Source organism: Panthera leo, chromosome A3, assembly GCF_018350215.1.
Source record: "Panthera leo isolate Ple1 chromosome A3, P.leo_Ple1_pat1.1, whole genome shotgun sequence".
Taxonomy (NCBI): domain Eukaryota; kingdom Metazoa; phylum Chordata; class Mammalia; order Carnivora; family Felidae; genus Panthera; species Panthera leo.
This window is the reverse complement of record NC_056681.1, coordinates 86,288,074-86,310,643: the sequence shown is the minus strand read 5'-3', so window position 1 is coordinate 86,310,643 and position 22,570 is coordinate 86,288,074. Positions and strand designations below refer to the sequence as shown.

Genomic DNA, 22,570 nt, shown 5'->3' with positions numbered 1-22,570 from the left:
AAATGTATAGGCATTTGAAAACAGGATCCTCTCTGCAAGGTGTTCTGCCTGTGGTATGGTGTGCACACAGTGCCTGAAGTTCTGGTGGGAGGTGGTGCATATCTGACTCATATGTTTAAAAATCAACACGTAAGAGTTTGCAGATGTAAATTGTTGCTTCTCTAGGGTTTTTTTTTTGTTTCTCCTTTGCTTGCTCTGCACATCTAAACCTTAACCCTCTGTGTTTTGTACTGAACTCCTATTTCTCCGCTTCCAGGTGGGCACTCTAGAAACAGCAGTGGGAGCTCTGAGTCCAGTCTTCCCAACCTAGCCAGGTCTTTACTGCTGGTGGATCAGCTCATAGACCTGTAGCCGTGACCCAGTAGCAGATGCAGTTCTGTAACCTTCATACCGTAATATACATTTTCATTACGGAGTTATAAGAAAAATGATTTTTTAAAAAATCTGCTAATCAGGGGCCCTCCAGCCCTTATCTCCTACCCCTTGCCTTCTCCTGTAGAAATGATAAGGAAAGAAAATCACTTTGGCCCTCCAGATATTCCTTGGCCAGTTCCTCCCTGTTAGTTTGCTGTGTTTTCTCATTACCCCTCTTCAATAGCATTATCTTAAATCAAGTGCTAGATGCCATGAGCTTCACCTCTGCTGGAATCAACTCCACCAAAAGCTTAACTGTAACTGAAACTAGTGAATTGACACCTTTGTCTCATTCTTGCTAGGAATGGCCTCCCACGCCAGTCCTCCCAACCCCTGTCTCCTTTGGCCAGATGCTGATGAATGTGTTTCTCTGTTTTTGCTTTTTACGCTGCTGCATTATCATGAGGACATGGCTTCTTCAGTTGGTCTTAACTCTAGGCAGTAGCCTGGAGATGAGTGTGTGATTTAAGAGAGGGTAAAACTGACTGACGGATGGGATATGTTTGAAAAGAGAAATTGAGCCCAGCTCTAGCCAACCAGCTTTGACCTTGTTTGATCATAGACTTAGCCAAGGGATTTTACACCCCATGCAACCTGCCCAGCATTCATCCAGCATTCTGGCTTCCATTGAACCGTGATTTCTCAGATCTGGAGATGTGACTGCAAGTACTTGAGATCCTTGGATAAAATGTGTACATTATATAAAACCCAAGTATTGCCATTCCTTTTCATGTTAACTGTCCCAAGCCGGGATCTCAGAATTAGACCAAAACAAGACAATGGTGGTAATATGATACCTTTTATTAGAAGACTTTTCACTGGGGGGTGGATGGGGGAGGGGAAGGAATTGTAGCAGAAACAGATGTATTTTTCTTGTGATTTTTATTTTGAATCAAATATTGTAAATTGTGTATAAATGAAGACGCTGAATAGTTCTGTTTCCACTTGGCGTTTCAAGTCTGATATCAGGTGTCTGTACAGGGTTTTGACCTCTTTCCCTTGTATAACTACACAGCAATCCTACAGTGTAACATATGGAATCATTTTGAGTAGACTTGTGTGTTGCTTTAAGCTTTCAGCAGGTCCTCTGTCTTTGTAGAATAAGCATGTTGTTTATTTTCAGATAATCAGAAATAAGTGTGCCTACAAGCTGGGCACAATTTGACTCTGGCTACTTACCTTTCTTTCTCTCTGATGTTGGAACTGAAGGATGCAGCCAATGAAATATGTTCAGTTGGTTTTCCTTGGCTTCCTAGATTAAAAAACAAAACAAAGCGTAGTTCCTCACTAACCTTAGAATATTGTTCATAAAATAAATAAAGGACCCTGCACTGACATGACAACATGCCTCATGGTCACCCTCTGTATATGTACTTACTCATTGAAGTGTATCTTTTTTTCCTTACATAGAAAGCAATTTTATAAAATTACCCTTTTGAAAAAGAGGTGGGCACAGAGCAACCCACTGTGGTTCTCTTCCTCGAGTGCCGTTTTCCATGATCAGAAGGGAAACTCTTAGTTGATCAGATTTGTACAAATAAAATTCCAAGCCCACTTGCCTGTTTCTCTATCTAGTACTTTTGTTTCTCCTTCCTCACGTTTGCACTTTAGTTGGGGGGGGGGGGGGGGAGGGAGTTGAGCAGCAACAACAGCCTGCAAAACACTGCACTTTGGAGGTCAAGCTTTGACCCCAGAAATGTGAGAGCAGCCTTTGAAAGGCAGCGGAGGAAAAGTCTGAATCTTTCAGTCTTCCTCCTGACTTTAAATACTTCCTGTGCCAGCTGAAACTAGATGAGCTAAGTAAAGCCCTCTATTAGTATAATGGATCATTTCCAAAATTGAGGGAGGCACCACCTTCCTGCTGAAGATAAAAAAAAAAAAAAAAAGATATCCTTGAAGAGCTCTCCATGATTGGATAGTAGTGAAAATGGGACTCGGTTTGCACCTTTGTGGACAGGAATATTACTGAAGATCAAAACTGGATTCTTTTTCCTGGACATAGAAAGAATGTATAATCTAATGAAGGAAATGTTTATTTTTAAATAAGAACAATGTTTTATGCCTATGTTTTCCAATTTGATTTTTTTCATACATATACATGTTAGAAATATAATGAAATATCTAGTTTCTCAATTTAATTGAAACCATGAAGAGTACAGTTTAGAAATTAGGTATCTGTAAATTGTTCCTTTCATGTATTACCCGTAATCACATTGAGATATATTATCTAGTCATCTGGCTCAATAAAGCTTAATGGAGACTGTTAATGAAAATGAACAGACTAGCAGCCAGAGACTGGATGGAGGAAGTCTGAGGGAGATAATGACATGAAATCATCTTGGGTTTGTTCTTTAGGAATGGGGCCTCAAAGAGAAGAACTATTTTTCTGCTAAGGTATCCATGTGAGTGACTCAGCAAATGGGACCTCCCTTAGTTTATAGCTTCATCCCTAAGCTAAAAGGGTTTATTTGATATGAGTGAGGTATGCTGATAACTGGTAGACATACAAACTCCACAAGAGGGATCGGAGAGACCAGTCTCTAGTCCATCCACTTCATTTCACATGGAACCTGAGGCCGGGCCAGCTGAAGAGGCCTGGGCAGGACAGGCCAGGTCACTTGGGATCTCTCCCTGACCTTTTCCGGTCACTGGCCAAGCAGCCTTCAGCAGGCTCTTCACTTCTAAGAGCTATTGTTCCTTTTTTATACAATGATGAGTTTGGACTAGATGGTCTTTAAGCGTATGGAATTCTAGACTTCTACGTACATACTATTATGCTTTGGAAGGACTATGAAGGATTTGTATAATCCGGATGTTCTTCAGTTACCTTCTGTAGTTCTTACTGTTACTGTAGCAGTATTTACATTTTAGAGAATTATAATGGACTTTTTACTAACTTGGGTTGCTCTTTCTTGGTTAACTGAATAGAAGCCTGCATTACTGGACAGTTTGGGACATAGATTCTTTTTTTTAATATTACTCACACACCCCTACCTATTCCAACAAAACAGTGTCAGAAGATTTCAATTCTTTTAAAACATAAAATCAGTGATCTGACACTTAAAAATGGGCAGATACTATAAGCATATGTTTCTGATTTGCTTTAATCCAACTGTGTAAGAGTAGTAACTATACCAGAACACATAACAAATTGTTGGCGTTTTTTGTTTTTTTTTTTTTTCTTTAAAGCATTCAAATAACTAGATCACCAAATTCAGGCCCCAGTGTTTCTAAAAACACGGGACTCGGAGGAGATAAGGTTTAAATAGACACTTCTAACTCTGATCATAATTAATGACTTCTTTAGCAGACATACCAGAATTTTGACAGCTAATTGAGTGTTGTTCCATTCAAAGGCATCTGGTTTTACTTGGGAAGCTAATACTTACTCTAATGATGCTGCCATCATTTAAGTTATTTTGAAACTCCTCTCTTTAGAAATACCATCAAGGAAGGTAATAAGGTATAGGAAAATCAGTTGAATTATTATCTAATTAGTATTGCTTTCAGCATCTGGAAGCATCTCTTTCTTGATCTTTTTCCATGACTCCTGGTTTAGGGTAACATTTAACAAAATCACCCACCCACCTCAGATGAAATGTGGTTACTATTAAAGACAGTAAAAGGAATAATCCACAGAAAATTCCCAGAGAGCAGCTTATAATGGAAAGCGACAACTATCATTCTTAATTTCCTTGATCCTCTGAATAAGGGAACTTCCATAATTTCACCTGTCTTTAGTAGTTTAGAAAATGGAAAGATGTGGATTTTAAAATACCTCCGAAAGAGGTTGTCACTTTGTTCAGTGTCATTTGATACTGGACTTGGCTCTTTCTGAAGTAGAATTATAGAACTTGGATTGCTAATAATTACAGGGAAACAAACTCAAGAAAAATTTTCTCAAGATGAAATAATTAGTTTTGTTTATAATACTCTTTTCCTGCTCTGCTGACAGGTAATTGATCATTTTGATTTGAACTAACACAGTTTTCCCCAAGTCAGGAACAGTCTGCCTTCAGCAATTGTATGGGAAGGGGAGGACCTTCTGGGTTGACCTTAGCCCAGAAGTATGGAGGGATCTGAGTTCACCTGAATAAATGCACACTATAGGTATCTTGGGCCAAAGTAAAGTCTCCCATGATGATGTTTGTCTAAATTTCCAGGAGTCTTTAACTTTCTGTGACTGTAAGATTACCAGGCTCGTGTAGCCACTAACTTAGTTTGGGGACAAAAATGATAGGATTGGCCAAAGTACTGAATTAAGTGAATTAGAGGCTGCCAGGCAGAACAGAGATACTAGCAGAGGGATATTTAAAATGAAATCTTTACTGAAACACTCCAGATAATATAAAACTGTCTTTTATTCCTCTCTAGAGACTATAATTTTACCAACACAAAGTTAGTCTTTTCATTTTCCACCCTAGTCATGTTCCTGAAGTTGGATGTACTTGGGTTTCTTGAGTCAAAATGAATCCCAGATGGCCTCCATTTCAAATAATCTGTAACAAGATACTACTTTGTTTATCCCGGGTTTCCTTTCACCAAGGTGGAGGAAGGAGTTTCTTTGGGTAATGCTAACTTATGCAGAGTTGCCAAATGGTGGTAGTTGCTTGAATGGAAGACACTTCCTTGGTTCCCACTTTGATGGTAGTATCCTGACCTTAGTCTTCTTCCTGTGAGTATTCTGCTCTACCCTATTGCACCTCCCCCCCCCTTATCACATGGTTGTATATTTACCACAGGTCTTTATCATGTCCTCCCTAAGAAGACAAAGCAAACAGGTACACGAAGCTACCTTGTACAGTAAAAATATGAAATTTAAACACTGCTACGCAAATATTGTATAAAAAAAAGTCTGTAAACAATTTATTATGTAAACATACAGGGGAATAAAGACTTATCTGTTCAACCAGGAGCCTGATGTTCACAGATGTAAATAACTTAAAATAGCTGCTGTTTTCCTAATCTGAAAGCCTACTTTTGCACGAAGGATTTAAACCCATTGTTGAGTGGCAGTAAGTAGCTGTGCACAAGGGAAGTGCGGACACCTGCTGAGGACATTTTAATGAGTCATGGCTACCATGGAGTCAGGGAGAATAAAACCCTCGTGAGCCTGCATTTGATATGACGAGATGCAGGTTTGAAAACGGAGCACAGATTTGCAGCTATCCTCCTCTAATTTAATCTTTAATATACCCAGGCCAGTTTAATTAAACATTTTATGTTGGCCACAGCAGTTTTATGCCCAGGGAGAAATCTCATTTAATTGCTCCACTGGCTTGAGAGGCACGGCATCACTGGCCCATGCTGGCTCCCGTCAAATCCCTATTCCCCAGTCATGGGTCTTAATGCCACTGCACAACATATGGTAGAACCCTTAATTTTATTATCGAAGCTAAAAGGTCGTGGAAATTATTAATTTGATGTACACCTCTTGATTCCCTGATTTGGCTCCAAGAGTGTGACTTTCAATTGGTGCTGCATTTCTGGCGTTCTTATGAAGGGATATTTTGCTATTTGCTAAATGTATGAGGAGGTTTCTCAGTACTCCCCAAGTCTTCATTTTTCCGTTTTTAGCAAGAATTATGTCTTTGATACTCCCTGTACCTGTTATTTCAGTTTGTAGTATGGAGGAAAGAAAAATTCTGGATTGTGCATGATATATTGCACTAAAGAGTATCCAGCCTAAAATTTAAGTCTTCAGATTTTGATTTTTTTGAAAGCACTCTGATGACCCTCTCACTATGTCCATCACATAAAATTCCGAGGGTAAACATACCCCCAATCACTCAACACTGATGGTTGCTTTGGAAGTTAATAGGCAGTTAGGAGAGTTGCTAAGTCATCAGATACTTTTGGGGACTTCTTTCCTACTCTGTCAAGCCTATGAACTCTTAGGGAAATCTATACAATTTGGAGCCTCAAAATAGACTAAAATGGCATTATCCCTGACAGAAGTTTCAAAAAGTGTGCTTAACCTTAACTTTGCACGCAGCCCTACATGAGAGCAAGAAAAAGAAGCGTGTCTTGCCTTCTTGCTTAATTTAACGCACAAAACCACAATGAAAAGGGACGTAACACAGTTTGAGGGAATGAGAACAAAATGCCCTACTTTAGGCTTTATGATATGAAAGACCCTTGGGCAGACTGTAGGACCATGTCCTGGATTTAAGCCCTCCGCCCCTCAGGGACAACGGGCTAACTTCATTGAGCTCTGTGGTCATGGGGCATCTGCTATGCGTGGTTGGTTACCAGAGGAACAGGGCCAAGACATGAGGTTAAATTAGTGCAATTCCTTCATTGCTAGTAGCCAGACCTCTGCAAACATGTTTTCCTAATAGTGCAAGGCCATCCTCATCTACAAGGACTGTTCACCTTGAAAACATGTGCTTTCCCTACCTTACTAGAACACACTCATTCCAGAAAGAACCTGTAACTGCCAACAAGACTTAATGTCCATCTTCTGCTCACAGTTATTTAGAACCTCTCCTTCTCGTGACCATTTTGTTTCTTGCGCTGAGAGAGTGTGGATATCTGTGCATCCCCAAACTCACTGGCATTCTTTGGTCTCCAGAATGCCTGGCTTGGAGAGCTGCAAAGGGTAGTTGCTCTCTGCTGTAGTCACACCACACCTTCTCTAAAAAGAATGAAGAGGTTCAGAGACTTGGCCTTCTCAGGAAAATCCTTTAAATTAGTTTTCCAACCCTAGAAGGCAGAAGAATGCTGAAAAACAGAAATGGATCTGGCCTTGTTTTGAAGAACAGGAAGTAAGTTTTCCCTGCAAACTCAATGTTATAGGGGTTTTGTGACTGTGCTTGTGAATTTTTAAAAGTTCTTGAAGTTTTAGGTGTAGTTTTCCTATTGCCATCAAAATCCTAGAATATGCTAGTGTGCCAGGTTTCCAGCCGACCAAGAACCCACTTTTTAAGTAATCTAGAAAGGTTAAGCATGTTCTTCCATCCTGTCTAGCTCTGGATGTGGGCATCTCTACTTGGTATCTGATAGTTCTTGAAATGTAATGTAAGACCGCAGGCATCCGAAGTGCCCCTGGTTCTATAGGTAGCTGCTTTTTGGCATTCTCTACACACAAACTGATCTGACGGAATTCAATTTAAATTTCCCCAAAACACCAACTCCTGTCAAACTGTTCAGTTTTCATTATTGATGGCTATGATGCCATTATTAGCTTGACCATGCAAGAAAGAAGGTGTTCCGTTTACTTCCTGTCAGCCGACTAATGCTTTCAAGTCACCGTGTAGGTACACATACTAAAGCTGTCGCTCAAAGAAAAAACTTATCCTCTTCAAAATCATACAGAATTTTACTTAAAGATTCTAATCAGGAATTCACTGAATGCATTTGAACTCTTAGAAAATGAGGGGGGCACCCACCTTTTTTTTTCTTTCTGAAAATGATATTTAAGGTGAGAGCTGTTTAAAAAGAAGCACTGCTAAAAAGTTAATAGAATTCCGAGAAACGAGTATTTTTGTACCGTATCTTCTAAAATGTTCCGATCTCTCTCTACATCTCTTTGCATACAATGTAATGCCTCTAAGTGACTGGTTTCCCAATAAACTGATTTTGATGCCGCTTCTGCTGTGTTCTGTGTGCTTAATTCAAGCAGAAACCTTAGCAGGGGATAATTGTTAGCAGAAGTTTCTACTAGCTAATGATTTGCCTGGAAGGGGAGAGGGTAATGTGGGGAGGGGATGATGGAATTACCTCTGTACAGAGGTTCCAAGTCGTCTACAGAATCCAAACCATTGTACCAAATGCCTGGTGGGTTGGGAAACCCATGATGAAATGATATCTTTACCCCCAACCACCCTTTCTCTGGATTCTTCTTGCTTAGTTACATATGCCTTTTTCCTGCCCTCTTGCTAACATGTGCCCAATGACATACTCCTAACCTGCTAATATTTCTTGGAAGGTAAGCTGTCTTGCATTCTGATAATTGTCTATTTGATTTTAAAAGCCAGAGCACCCTGAGGCACCTCTATCTAGATAGAAGTAGACTGGTAGATTAGAGTTTGCAAATATTTCTGTAATTGTCCTTGTATTTTACTCCTTCTGCTTAAAGGACTTTATCATAGATTCATTTAAGCAGAGGAGATCTTTGGTAACTTAGAAGACTGAAAACAAAATTCCAGAGCAATTCCAGCTGAAGGTGATTTATTTAATATGATTTTGACTATGTCTCCTCCCCTTAGAAAGTGCCTTCAGTATTGGTATTTGGGGCACTCTTGTGCTCTTTGAGTAGTGCTTATGATGTAAATCTTGTATTTATCAAGCAGCCGTGTTCTGCTGCTTTTCCAGGGTGGTGGTGGGGGCGGGGAGGGGGGTGGTTTGGGAGGAATCTGTCCTCAGATACAGGCAGCATGGAGCAGATGACCACATGTCAGATACTGAATTGCATTTGTCCCCAGACAGTACTTCTACATAATGCAGAACTGCCATGGTGTATATGGACATGAGTGACTGGGTTTGTTTTCATTCCATCGTGAGCCAGTGCCAGGTAGAGCAGGTGTCCGTGTCTGGCCCCGCGAGTAGGAGCAGCTCATAGTTATGCTGAATGTCTGTGTGCCTAACATCTTCATCTCCTTTCCTGTACATTGTGCCGATCATGTTCCAAAATGTGATACAGTGATTGCTTGTGTTCCAGTTTGTGTGCAGTTTCCTTGCCTGACTTTTATTTTTCTGTTTTTCCTTTTCCATTTTCAACCTTTATTATTTGGTCCCACAATGTTTCTGCCGCGGGTTGACCGTTAAATGTTCCAAGGAGAGTTGGACTGATCTGTGCATTAATTCTGCATTTTGTGCTTTTCTAGGTCTCCAGAGAGAGCCCAATCCCTGTCCTGTAATAACTGTAGAGCACTTTAAAGACTCAGCGGGTGTTAAAGGCCTTCCCTTGTATCCAGACCCCTCCAGAGTACCTGGCATGAAAACTCAGAACAATTTAGAATCTGACTACTTGGCCCGAGATGGCCCTTCAAGCAACAGTTCATTCCACAGCAGCGAAGAGGAAGGGACTGATCTCGAGGGGGACATGCTAGACTGCAGTGGGTCCCGACCTCTCCTCATGGAGTCTGAAGAAGAGGATGAGAGCTGCAGGCCTCCGCAAGGGAAACTGGGAGGAGCCATTCCATTCACTCAGCCAGAAGTCTCTACTGAGCAAGCAAAAGCAGGCCAAGGTGGAAGAAAGAACCAGTTCCAAGCCCTCACACAGCCGACCACTGATGGTCTCGGGGAGCCAGATGTTTTTGCCACAGCTCCCTTCAGGAGCTCAAGGGTTCCAACTGATGACATGGATATTTTCTCCAAAGCTCCATTTGTCTCCAAGGGCAGTGTGGCTCCTTCCCAGCCGGAGGAGGCGGACGTGTTCTTGAGAGCTCCTTTTACCAAGAAGAAGAGCATGGAGGAATTAGCAGTTGCCCAGAGCGCCTCCCAGGAGTTGCCCGTGCAGGCCAGTCTCCTCAACCAGACTGACGATGTTCCTTTGCTCCCAGGCCTAGAGAGGGCATCGTATGCCCCCGTCCGAGCTCAGTATTCCATGGCTGCTTTTGTCCAACAGTCTAACCACCCCTCCCATTCTGTACAAGCAGCAGACCATCTAGACAGCATCTCTCCCAGGGGATCCTCCCTGGAACCTGGGGGTCATCCTAACGACAGAAACAAAGGACCTCAGCCCCAGAAAGAAGCTGTCTCAGGCCCCATGGCTGGCAAACCATTCCGCCCCCAGTCTTTATCCAAATATTCTCGTCACTATAGCCCAGAAGATGAGCCAAATCCAGAAGCCCAGCCCATTGCTGCCTACAAAATTGTTTCACAGACCAACAAACAGTCGATAGCTGGCTCTGTTTCCATCACATCCCTTTCCTCCAGGACTATGGAGCTGCCACCTGCAGATCCTTTTGCTTTAGCACCCTTTCCTTCAAAATCAGGCAAGCAGAAACCTTAGGAGCGATAACCTGAGCCTTAGGCGTCTGTCTTTACCCCACCCTCAGTACCTACCACGTCACTCCCAGCTGAGCCTATCTCAAGAAATACACCAATTATTATCTTTCAGTTCCACGTATCAGCAGAACTTGTGTGCTCAACAAACTCCGTTGCAGTGATACTTAACTGAAACCCCTTTAAGTTATGCTCATTTCTTTTGTTTATATTGATTTCTGGACTTCCAGGCATTTCCATCTCCACCTCCACCCAGAACTCTGCTTTCTTTGTTTGCCCCAAAACTGCTTGAATCCAGAAATACTTCACCCCAAACCAAAAGGGGCCATGTTACTGCAAGGTTTATTCCTGCAGTTTCCGTTCTGAGTCATGTTCATTGGAGGACACAAGATTAGTCCCTTCAGGACTTGACTTAATGCTCTTGCAAAGGGCATATTTCTGGAAGGAAATGCAAGATAAAAATCCTGCAAATCAAAAGGAAGTGTGATCCTGCAGATACTAATCATTCCTGTGAAACCAGCAACTCTACAAGGATTCTCTGGATCTGTTTCTGAGTCTGTGCGAGCCAGGCTGGCCTCTCACACATGAGTGTGGGTGTGTAACGTGTGTCAGATCCTTTCCTACATAGAAATGCAAACAGATGAGATATCTGTGCTCATGTCTAACAGTGTTGAGCCTTCCCATGCCCACGCTTTTTAAATCACCAGGAGTGCACAGGTATGTGTGTGCCATGTGTGTGTGCACAGGGAGCATTTTTCCTTTAGGTAAATCCTGTCACACTATACCTACCTCCACAATCACTCATTTACTGGCATTTGTCTCCTGACCTAATTGATCTGAGCCCTGTTTTTATTTAGTTCTTTTCTTGTGGCAAAATTGAATTCATTGGAATGTGTAGGAAAATCCTGCTGCAACTGAGGCTTTAGAATAGATTTTTCTTTCTCCAAAATGTGCTATTTGCTATTAACAAATTTCCTGTACATGGTCTTGAAAAATTAATTATCTTTATAATTCTCCCCGCCCCCAGATAGAAAAGAGCACCTTGTTACAGCTCTAACCATTGGGTATATGGTGTTAGTAATATTTTATTAACTACTTAAAAACCTGTGAGCACTCCATGCTGTCACTATGGAATTCATCATGAGACTAGGCTACAAACTAGATTTGCTTCCTTATTTGTTTTTTCTAATTCCTTGCTTTCTTTCTCCACTGCCTCTTGAGGAAATAGAAATCTGAGACATGTAAGTCAGTTTGGAAGAAAAGAGCTGAATCAGCTAGCCATGAAAACCTTTCAATTCTCTGTCCTCTTTAGATGTTGAAGTAGGCCAGGTAGGTGACTGACTTGTGGTTTTGAAATGTCTTCTATTTCTGGAAAGATCTGACTCATTCCTGGCTGTTTTCATACCCTTTATTATAGTGCCTTAAGGTGAAATTCGTGTCTCCATGGGAAGATTTCTGCTGAGGAAGTTCAATTTAATGGAAAGAGCTGCTGGGCCATGTTTCAACCCAAAAGCTTCCTGTTACTTGTAATAATAGATGTTAGTGATGTCTCTGTTAGCTGGAGAAGTTGGGAGGGTTACTTACCAAACCAAATTAATGGTGTAAAAGAGTTGGAAATTCATCCAAGGTTCAAGCCAGAATGCTAGACTCATACTGAAGTTGATTAGGTATCACACTGTTTAAATTTGAAGCTCAGGGGTCTTGGTGGTAGGATATGAATGGCAACTTTTCAAGACTTTTTCTAGTGTAGTCTCCACTTATTTCAAATGTCCATGTTAAAAGATAAACTTTGATCATTGGCACTGGATCAGGGCTATCAGCAGTGGTTTTCCACCGAGTTTTCAGCCACACCAGTCTTTTTCACTTTGGGGAATGCGAAATGTTCCCTCTAAAAGTTTGCTTTTCTCCCAGTGATTATTTCTGATTTTTCTGTGTAACAATTGATGCAAAATCATTTTTCCAGTTGAATAAGTAGTTTGAGCTAATGCATATGGAACTTTGCGCCCCAAACTCTTCCCTTGGCCATTATCAATTAAAGGCCTCAAAAGCAGGAGCTAAGAGGATAGGAATATTCAGGGAGGTACTCACCCCCTGTCAGAAACTCTTAAAGGAGAAGGTCGCTCTCACTCACTCTTCCAGATATTCGGGATTACCTCCGTAATAGCCCTGCAAAATGTCTTTCCTTTGGTTATTTGATCACTTCTTCCTAATCAAGTAGCCATGTTAGCTCTCGAGGTAAAATCGATAAAATCATGGTGATTTTATCACATAGTTGAATCATTTGTCAAGCATGGGCTTGCAACGTTTTTTATTCTCACTGGAGACCTATTGTGGGTGGAGACTCTAAATACAGTCTTTGAATAGGAAATGAATGTAAAAACATGCAAATTACTTTTGTGTTTTTATTGAGTGATGCATGAAAATTGTTTGACTAAATTACATTAATTATTAGCTAATAACTAGTAAATTCTGCACTGATCTTAGGATCATATAGGGTAAATGCATCATTTAAAGGTTAAACATTCTTGCTGGGGCACCTGGGTGGCTCAGTCGGTTAAGTGTCTGACTCTCGGTTTCTGCTCAGGTCATGACCTCAAGGTTCGTGGGATTGAGCCCTGCATCGGGCTCCATGCTAACAGTGCAGAGCCTGCTTGGAATTCTCTCTCCCCTCTATGCCCCTCCCCTGCTCATTCTCTCTCTCTCTCTCTCTCTCTCTCAAAATAAATAAATAAACATTTAAAAAAATAAAGATAAAATATTCTTGCCAGAGGCCATTCTGAATCTGGAATTCTAGAAAATTTAGCATTAAGGGAATTAGGAGTGCTCAGGGTGCTTTGAGTTAGTACCAAATGCATGTTTCCAAAAACTATACTGCAACAGGTTAACATTAAAGAGAAAAAGAAGATATATAGTCAACAAAATACTGTACTTCCTACTTTTATGTGTTATTTGCTTTTACACATTTGTTAGGGAATGCGGGAACTTGTGATCTTTCATTTCAGTGGAGCGCGATGAGCCAGAATATATTTAGATGTAAAGCATTGAACCACAACATGCACTGATGAACTTTTAAAGAATCTATGTTAATTGACTAACAGTCACTATTAAATTAATGAAGTTTTACTATGTGTGGTGGAAAATATTTAACATAGCTGTTTCTTGAGCTACATATGACCCTTTAGGCTCCCAGTCCTTGTTAGATTGGGAAGTGGAATGAACAAAATTTGATGTGGAAGCAGATGCTGGGCAGAGCCTAAGGGAACCTGGATCTTAAACTCAATTTCATTTTGGGCTCACTCATTATTAATGAGTTGAAAACTTCCTATGTGTGGACTGGTGTGTACATGTTCACGTGGCCACTTTAGGTCTGAGTTTAATCTGGTGACCAGCGTTTCTTTCTAAACTTTCAAGAAAAATATCGGCATCTTATTTGCCCGTTGTTGATTTAGTAAGTTTTAGAGTACATGTACATCAGTGTTTTCAGCTATTTGGTGGATATTTCACTGACTCATAAAGTCGCAGATCTTAGTTTTATTTAAAATAAATATAATCGCCAGAGTGATCTGACAATAGAAATTGAACCATGCTGTATTTGATACCATAAGGAAACGTCATCAGAACATAGATCATATAATTTGTATGCATTTTATCAAATAGGAAATTTTATAGGAAATGGGAGAAGGGTGAGAGCCAACTCATTCTCCAGCATGAGAATGGAGTCATTGGGTGCCTTTCATAAAGGAAGATGTCATTCTCTGCTGTGTCTTTGGAACTGAAATTGGAAAACACATGCCAGTCAACTGTGGAATGGCTGCTGGTCACACAGGTGCAGTTTTAGCTGAGAAATTTAGAACCCGGGTTATTTTGATAAAAGAAACATAGGAGAGCCGCTGGAAAGACCGCAGCTTTTGAGGAGGTGGAAGCGCTTTGTAAATGCCTGCAGTCACTCCTGGGTTCCAGTCCTCCCATCCTGCCTGATGGAGTAAACATGAAGAGTTTAAATGGAATCATGTCATTTAAATTCTTCATTTTTCAGTCCCTTTGTGAACTACTACTTGTGGTTTTTGGGTTTTTTGTTTTTTTAAACCATCAGAATATTTGCAAACTTGTGAAGTTCACTTAAGGGTTTCAAGATGCTTGAAAATAAAAGTAGTATCTGGTTGGGAATTGTTTTTGTGTTCTTTTCCTACAAAAATAAATTTTCTAGGTTGCTGCAAACAACTAGCTGCCTCAGCTTAGATGTGAAAATCCACACTGGCGGTGTCTTGATTCCCCAGGTGCCACCTTCCTCTCCGACTTCCTGTTCTACTGCCTCCTTTGTACCTTGACCTTTATTAGGAAACAGGCCTCCCACGTGTGGTATCCAAGATCCTATCACTAAGACACAGCCAGACACAGCTCTTTCCTGCTTCTTTATTCCTGCAAATCTTGGCTCACCTTCCTTGTACCTGTTCCCACCCCTTCATTTCCTCACTTAACATTACCCTATTATGACCATACCAATAAGTGGATGAAAGAGAGGTGGGACCGAGTGATCATGTTAATTTTTATGTGCCTTTGTTACTGTAAACAGTTTCTTAAGTTTCAGCCTAACCTATGATAATCTCACCACACTGGAATAATTCCAAATAAGAATGAAATGGCTCACCTTCCCCATTTCTTATGGACTAGAAGAACAGATGAAGGAAGGCTGGCAGAAGTCCAGCCTTACTCTGGAGACAACCCAAAGGCATCTCTCCACCATGATCTAACACAGGCCCAATGCGCTCCAGAATGCAGGGGCAAGTTTAGGTGTGAAGGGACTCTGGAATAGCTTGTAAAAAATGGCTAAATGCTAACCAGCACACGGGTGGCTTAGTCCAGGATTCCGGTAATTTATAATTCTGTAAGAAATGTAGTCTGAGCTATTTTCCAGCAGTCTCAGTATGGGTGGCACTGTTTTGAGTTTATAGTAACAGTATTCTGTTCTTGAAATCAAGTCAATATTATCTGCATTACGTTGTAATAGAACTGCATATATGTGTTAAAGGGATCTGTCTGATTCCTTTTGGCAAGGAATTGCAGAAGTGCTTTTTAACCATGTCAGTTAAAGTGAGACTTTGGGAGTGAGAGAAAACAATGTAGCCTTTTCACTCTGAAATGGCAAATCCAGTTGTATTCTCTGAGTCTACCAAAGACTCCTATTTGAGGATTGTGAATGGAGAAAGGTGTGTGTGTCTGTGTCGATGTCTGTGTGTGTGTGTGTGTGTGTGTGTGTGTGTGGTGTCCTCATGCTTTTTGCCATGGTGTGAAGACCTCCTTATGAAGGCATCCAAAGAATACCAAGTGGTGACAGTAGGTAGCTGGCTTGAGTGAATTTAGTCCCATTGGCCAACAACTCTTGAGTTAGAACTGGAGTTGTTGTAGATAAAGGTGGGAAAATCAGCCATTGCCTCAGCCTGTTTCCACAGTAAGCATGCTCGTCTCATCCACAAAGATGAAACTCAGTAGGGTTTGACCTGAACCCTTGGCTCATGTGTGGTGTTGGACTGGCAACAGTGACCAGACAGCACAAGGCCTGCAAGATGTTCCTTTGAAAGAGAAAGTGTTTGATGCCATTTATTAGGGGACAGAAACCAAATAAAGGCCAAGGACCATGCTCATTCCATGGAGAAGAGGCAAACCCCTTGCTGACAAAACATTCTGAGTTGACTGAATGAGGAAGTCAACCCAGCTATAAGGAATACTGAAGTTCTCAGACCTCAGAAGACAATATGTGCATGCAATCTCAAGGGCTGTGAACATGGGAAAGGAAGGGAAAAAGACATTTATAAAGTCAATCTTAACAGTTTTTGCAATACCTCTTATTTGCAGACTATTGGATTTATGTTATTGCACTCTTCGTGTGATCTATCTTATGTATCTGATAGTTTTTATGAATAATTTTTTGAGTTGTAAACTCTTATACACTTTATTAAAATGGACCTAATAAAAATAAATGATTTATATTTTGTATTATTTCTTAAGCCAGATCTTCCTAGGATTGAAGGGCTCCATAAGCACCTTTTATAGTAGCAAGCCTCGTTTTATGTTTTTAAGTTTCAAAGGACAACTTTTGGTTGGTTGGTTGCTAGGTTTCCAATGCCAACATTGTTATTTCCTGACAACTTCTTTCCATTCTAGATGTTCCATGGAGACGTAAATGAAATAATACAAGACAATGGGGCCATATGGATTGAGCTAGAAAAAACACAGAGCTCCCTGCTATTGTAAACTTTATTGTGAGCTCCTAAAATATGTTATTTGAATATGACCGGCATCAATATTCAGTCTTTAAAAACACACACAAAAATCCCTTAAGAGAGACCAGCATTAACATAACAAAGAAAGAAGTCTCGGAAACAACAAACAAAAAAGCCAGAGTCTTAACTATGGAAAAGTAACTGGTGATTACCAGAGGGAGGTTGGTGGGGGGCTGAGTGAAATAGGTGAAGAGGATTAAGAGTACACTTACCATGATGAACACTGAGTAATGTAGAGAATTGTAAAATTGCTATACTGTACACCTGCAACGAATAGAACACTGTACATTAATTATACTGGAATTAAAATAACATTAAAAAGTACACACACACACACACAAAGAGAAGTCTTGGGGGGAAATGAGTTATTCCTAACAATTTCTAAATCTATACTGTGGGAGAGAAACTGCCTGCCTGTTTCCTCTCCAAATTTGAGAAAATAATAGTAACATTTGAGCTTTAACGAGTTTGACATCCATCATTCAGGGAGAATTGGCAAAGGGCTGAGTTCAGTTCTGAGTTCAAACTGATAATGGTTCAAAGAAGATCCAGGGATCCAGAGAGTTATGGTATAATATATATAAGTAAAACCAAAGGTGCCTACTTTTTCTGAAGATTCATTTAACATCTGATTCACCTGTCTTTAAATATATGCCCTGCCTAGTTCTACAGTGTGAAGTTCCTTTGCTTTTTCTATTTCAAGGTATCATTAACCAAGAGTACAATCTTCCTTGTCTGTGACTTGGACTGCTCTGGGGAAAGCCATTTCAGATAGATGCATTGTTCCCACTAAGATAGATGCAGGAATCAGAGCCTTCTGCACATGTGGACCGACTCACCTGCAGTGACTTAGCTCTGCCTTCCTTGTAGGGAGAGCCAGAGTTAGACACTCTGGCTCCCACAGGACGCTATCGTTTGCATTCACCCTTTTGTGGCTTACTTTTGCTAGCTTTGAGACTGGTTAATAAGAGACCAGCCAGGGAAGTATTACCCCCTAATCGAAAACCAAGTGGGAAAAACCCGAGTGAGGCCCAGAGAAAAGCCGCGAGCAGATAATTTAGACCCATCTCTCTGGATTTGGAGACAGAGATCTTTTTCCTTCCATCATAAGAATTTTTCCTTGAGTTTATCTATCCTTATATTGGGGTAGTAAGGTCTAGAGGGCCTCAGTTAGCATCTCAGCTTACATGGAAGAAGACAAATAATTCCTCAACCTTTTATGCAAGTTAAGTCTAGAGGGCCCAAAAGAATCCAAGTATACTCTTCAGAGGCAGCTCAGTTCTCTAGCACAGAGAATATGGTGAAGTCACATATGGTGAAATTAGTATTGCTACCTGATCTCCCCAGCCTCATCCTGTTTCTGAGCAGGACCTTTAACCCAAGGACAGACTCTGTTTTTACTCTTTAGAGAACCCTAGGTTATTGGAAGGGAATTGATCACAGTTTTCTAATGGAGTAACCAAAAATTAAATATAAACTGTCAGACTTTGTTCAGTTTCTAATGACTATTACTAGTAGAAATATTCAGTTCAAGTAAAATTCAAATCAGTTAAAACCACGCATCAGTGAAAATTGATGGAAGAATGAAATTTTGACAAAATCTGAATCAAAATCTTGACTCAGGAAATTTGAATTTAGTAGGTTTAGTAGCCACAAGAGAACTTAGTAGCAGAAGGTACATTGGTAAAATTTGAAATGAACCAAAAATTGACTAATAAGTCTCCATTATAAAATGTATACAGAAAAGACTGGATCCCGGGGCTTCTGGGTGGCTCAGTCGGTTAAGCATCTAACTTTGGCTCAGGTCATGATCTTGTGGTTTGTGGTTTCAAGCCCTGTGTCGGGCTCTGCGCTCAGAGCCTGGAGCCTGCTTCAGATTCGTTGTCTTCCTCTCTCTGTGCCCCTCCCCTGCTCATGCTCTGTCTCTCTTTCTCAAAAATAAATAAACATTAAAAATAAAAAGAAAGAAAAGACTGGGTCCCTGGAAATACATTGCCTAGGAAATTGATCAAAAATTAAATTAGCCTAGGGGGCGCCTGGGTGGCGCAGTCGGTTAAGCGTCCGACTTCAGCCAGGTCACGATCTCGCGGTCCGTGAGTTCGAGCCCCGCGTCAGGCTCTGGGCTGATGGCTCGGAGCCTGGTTCTGATTCTGTGTCTCCCTCTCTCTCTGCCCCTCCCCCGTTCATGCTTTGTCTCTCTCTGTCCCAAAAATAAATAAAAGATGTTGAAAAAAAAATAAAAAAAAAAAAAATTAAATTAGCCTAATAGAGTTAGTAGGATTTCTTAGAAGAATTTCTTGATGAAAATTCATCAATGCTAGCCCAGTTAAAATATGTGTTCAAAAACACAAGGTGAAACAGCCACAGTAGTTCAGTATGTCTTTCTTGTGCCTGCACATGGGCTGTTGAAGTAAAGTTGTCCAGATGGCCAGTAGTAGTATGAATCAGGAGAGAAGTCTTGACTGCTGGTAGAGGAAAGTCATCAGTGAGTCTATCAGTGAGTCTTGGATGAGGAGAATGTAGAATGAGAGGAACATTTACAACACCCTTTGGGAATGACAACACTTCAAGGACGGGTGGAGAAACAAAGCCATGAAGGAAACAGTCACAAACGTAGACGAACAGAAGGGGGATACCAAAGCTAAGAGAGGAAACCTTTTCCAGACTGAGAAGTGGTCAGTAGTTTTTAAATGCCACAGAGAGATCAAAAGAGATAGGAAAATGTTAATTGGATTTGTCATTTGGAGGCCAGAGGTGAACTCAAGCAAGAGCAATTTCAGTAAAATAGTCAGGGCAGACTGCAGTGCATTGAGGACTGAGTGGGGTGTAAAGAAGGAAGGATATATTTTAAAGAACAAGGTGGTTCTATTTTATACAAGGACCTTGTATAAATAATAACCCACAATTTAAGGGCACCACAGCTGCACTGTTCTTTTCCCCAGGAGAGCAACCTGGTCCCCAATTTTTTTTTATTATATGTTTTTTTTTTTTCTTAAAAGATTTATCCTTCTTAAATTAACAGCCTTCTCCATATCTTATTATATCTAACTTGCATTCCAATATCATTGATTTGGATGTTTTTTCCCTCCAGTTCTCATACTAATAACATCACAGAATAAATGTTTGTAGGATAGAAAAGGAAAATTACACTATAATATCAGTGAATTTTAAAAAAAAATGGGGGCACCTGGGTAGCTCAGTTGGTTGAGCGTCCAGCTCTTAATTTTGGCTCAGGTCATGCTCTCATGGTTCACAGGATTGAGCCATGTGTTGGGCTCTGTGCTGATGGCACAGAGCCTGCTTGGGATTCTTTCTCTTCTTCTCTCTGTCCCTTCCGTGTGTAAGCATGCACGTGCACTCACAAAGTAAAAAAACATTAAAAACAAAACACTGTATTCACTATGGTAGGCTGAATAATGCCTCCTACATCCATGTCATAACCCCTAGAACCGGTGAAGGATAACTTATATAGCCAAAGGGATTTAGCACATGTGATGATTAACGGTCTTAAAATGGGACCCTTAATTAGTTCTAAATTAGTCAGGTGGGCCCAACATAATCACAGCTTCAAGAGAGATGCAGGAAATGGGAATGCAGACTGGTGTAGCCATTCTGGAAAAACAGTATGGAGGTCCCTCAAAAAATTAAAAATAGAACTACCCTATGACCTAGCAATTGCACTACTAGGTAATTATCCAAGGGATACAGGTGTGCTGTTTCAAAGGGGCACATGCACCCCAATGTTTATAGCAGCGCTATTGACAATAGCCAAGGTATGGAAAGAGCCCAAATGTCCATCGACGGATGAATGGATAAAGAAAATGTATATACATACAATGGAGTATTACTCGGCAATCAAAAGAGTTGCCATTTGCAACTACGTGGATGGAACTAGAGGGTACTATACTAAGTGAAATTAGTCTGAGAAAGACAAATATCATATGACTTCACTCATATGAGGAATTTAAGATACAAAACAGATGAACATAAGGAAAGGGAAGCAAAAATAACATAAATATAGGGAGGGGGACAAAACATAAGAGGCTCTTAAATATGGAGAAAAAACAGAAGGTTGCTTGAGGGGTTGTGGGAGGGGAATGGGCTCAATGGGTAAGAGGCATTAAAAAAAAAAAAGATGCAGGAAAAGAGAAGACAGCAACGTGGTGACAGAAACAAAGTCTGGAGTGATACTTTGAAGATGTAGGAAGCCAAAGAATTCAGGTAGCCACCAGAGGTGAAAAACACAAGGAAACAGATTCTCCCCTCAGAGCTTCTAGATGGAACCAGCCTTGCTAACAACTTGACTTTTAGTCCAGTGAAAATGGGCTTCAGGCTGTACCTGTACCTGTATCAGACTGTATCTGACCTCCAGACTATAAGAGAATAAATTTGCTGTTTTAAGCCATTCCAGTGGTGATGATTTGTTATAGCAGCAGTAGGAAACTAATCTAGTCACTAAAGCTACTCCCAAAGTTCTAAGACAAGTTAACAACAGCACCGTTCTTACTGACAAAGGGCAACGGATACCTTGTGTTGAGGAGTGGAGGTGAACACAAGTTGAAACTGCTTAGGGTTACATTCCTCGTCCATCACTTCCCAGCTGTGTAAACTTGAACAAACCACTGAACTTCTGAGTCTGTTTCTTCATCCGTAAACCAGGGATAACATTTAATGCCCACATCACAGATTGTTACGAGTTGTACTTAGAAGAGCGGCCCATTTTAAGTGCTCATTCAGTATTACTGATTGCTGTTTGACTCACCAGCTTTGGTGGCACCACCATGTGGTAATGGCACAATTCCCTTGAGCCTACCAGCTCTGAAGCTGTGCTTTATCTGACAATTTTTAATATTTGCATTTATTTCATATTTTGCATATGAGGTGACACTTTATTACTCTTTTTATGTAGCCCTTTCAAATTCATATAAGATGTGACCATGCTATGAGCTTGAATGGAAATGAAAAGAGAGCTAGGGAGCTTGCCAGTGGGGGACATGGATGAAGGAGGATTAATGGGGGAAGTGCTTGAATATGGTTGTTCCTTATCAGCTAAGGAGAAACCACCCGTAGAGAAGGAACAGATGAACATGAAGGAACAAGAGACTGAAAAGTAAATGGACAAGCACACTCAGCACTACACCCAGATCTTGGTTTCTAAATGAAAGGAACCGAGACTCCACAGAGAATGGCTGATTCTAGGGCTGGGGGCAGGAAATATACAAGGTGAACTCGGAGCACCTGGTATTGCCAGAAAGTAAAGAAGTGCTAAAAAAAAAAAGCCACAGAGACACAGGCACCAACCTGATATCAGCCCATACTGATATAAAAGTCATTGAAAAAATAAATGGGGGAAGAAAAGACATATCGCACATAGAAGAATTTCAACTAATTTGTGTAGACTCTCCTGCCTCCAAAGTAGAGCTTAATTCCACAGACTTTGAATGTTGTCTATACTTCCAAAAAGTAGTGTATGGAAAGGGAAGATGGAAAGAGTAACTTTGCAGTGGAAAAACCTGACAAACACCACCTCAGCCAGAGGATCAAAGTTAACATCAACAGTGGTATGTTGTGACACTGTTGTGACAACCGTGACATGATGTGATGAGAAGAGTATTTGACCTCTGTGTTCTTCCTCTCCAAAACCCATAACCCCAGTCTAACCAAGAGAATAATATCATACAAATTCCCACTGAGGGACATTCTACAAAATATTTGACCAGCACTCTTCAAAGCTGGTAAAAGTCACCAAGTCACCAAAACAAGGGAAGTCTGACAAACTGTCACAGGCCAGAAGGTGTTAGGAGCTATGACGAGAAAAATGTAATATATCTGGGTAGGATCCTGGAACAGAAAAAGAATTAAAGAAAAAGTAGTGAAATCCAAATAAACCATGGAGGAGTTTTGTTAATGTTGGTTCCTTAGTT

At 40.7% G+C, this 22,570-nt stretch overlaps 1 protein-coding gene and 1 long non-coding RNA gene across 21 annotated transcripts in view; one reads left to right on the top strand and one right to left on the bottom strand.

The window, feature by feature from the left end:
- Positions 1-12,756, top strand: part of AAK1 (AP2 associated kinase 1) — a 167,894-nt gene extending 155,138 nt beyond the window's left edge. For 17 of the 20 annotated variants that reach the window (XM_042932545.1, XM_042932543.1, XM_042932544.1 and 14 more), the window contains one exon: positions 9,243-12,756. In XM_042932545.1, coding sequence (XP_042788479.1) covers positions 9,243-10,372 — 1,130 coding nt within the window. In that variant the 3' untranslated portion in view covers positions 10,373-12,756. Of the gene's footprint in view, positions 1-256; positions 1,367-9,242 lie in introns of those variants that run through there. The other 3 variants (XM_042932562.1, XM_042932561.1, XM_042932560.1) reach the window with 1 other exon arrangement.
- LOC122216155 lies at positions 1,354-22,484 on the bottom strand. The gene is made up of 4 exons (XR_006200739.1): positions 22,401-22,484; positions 16,859-16,910; positions 1,594-1,666; positions 1,354-1,505 (listed from the first exon to the last, which is right to left on the bottom strand). It is a non-coding gene; the product is annotated as an uncharacterized LOC122216155 (long non-coding RNA).
- Between the last annotated feature and the right edge of the window lie 86 nt (positions 22,485-22,570).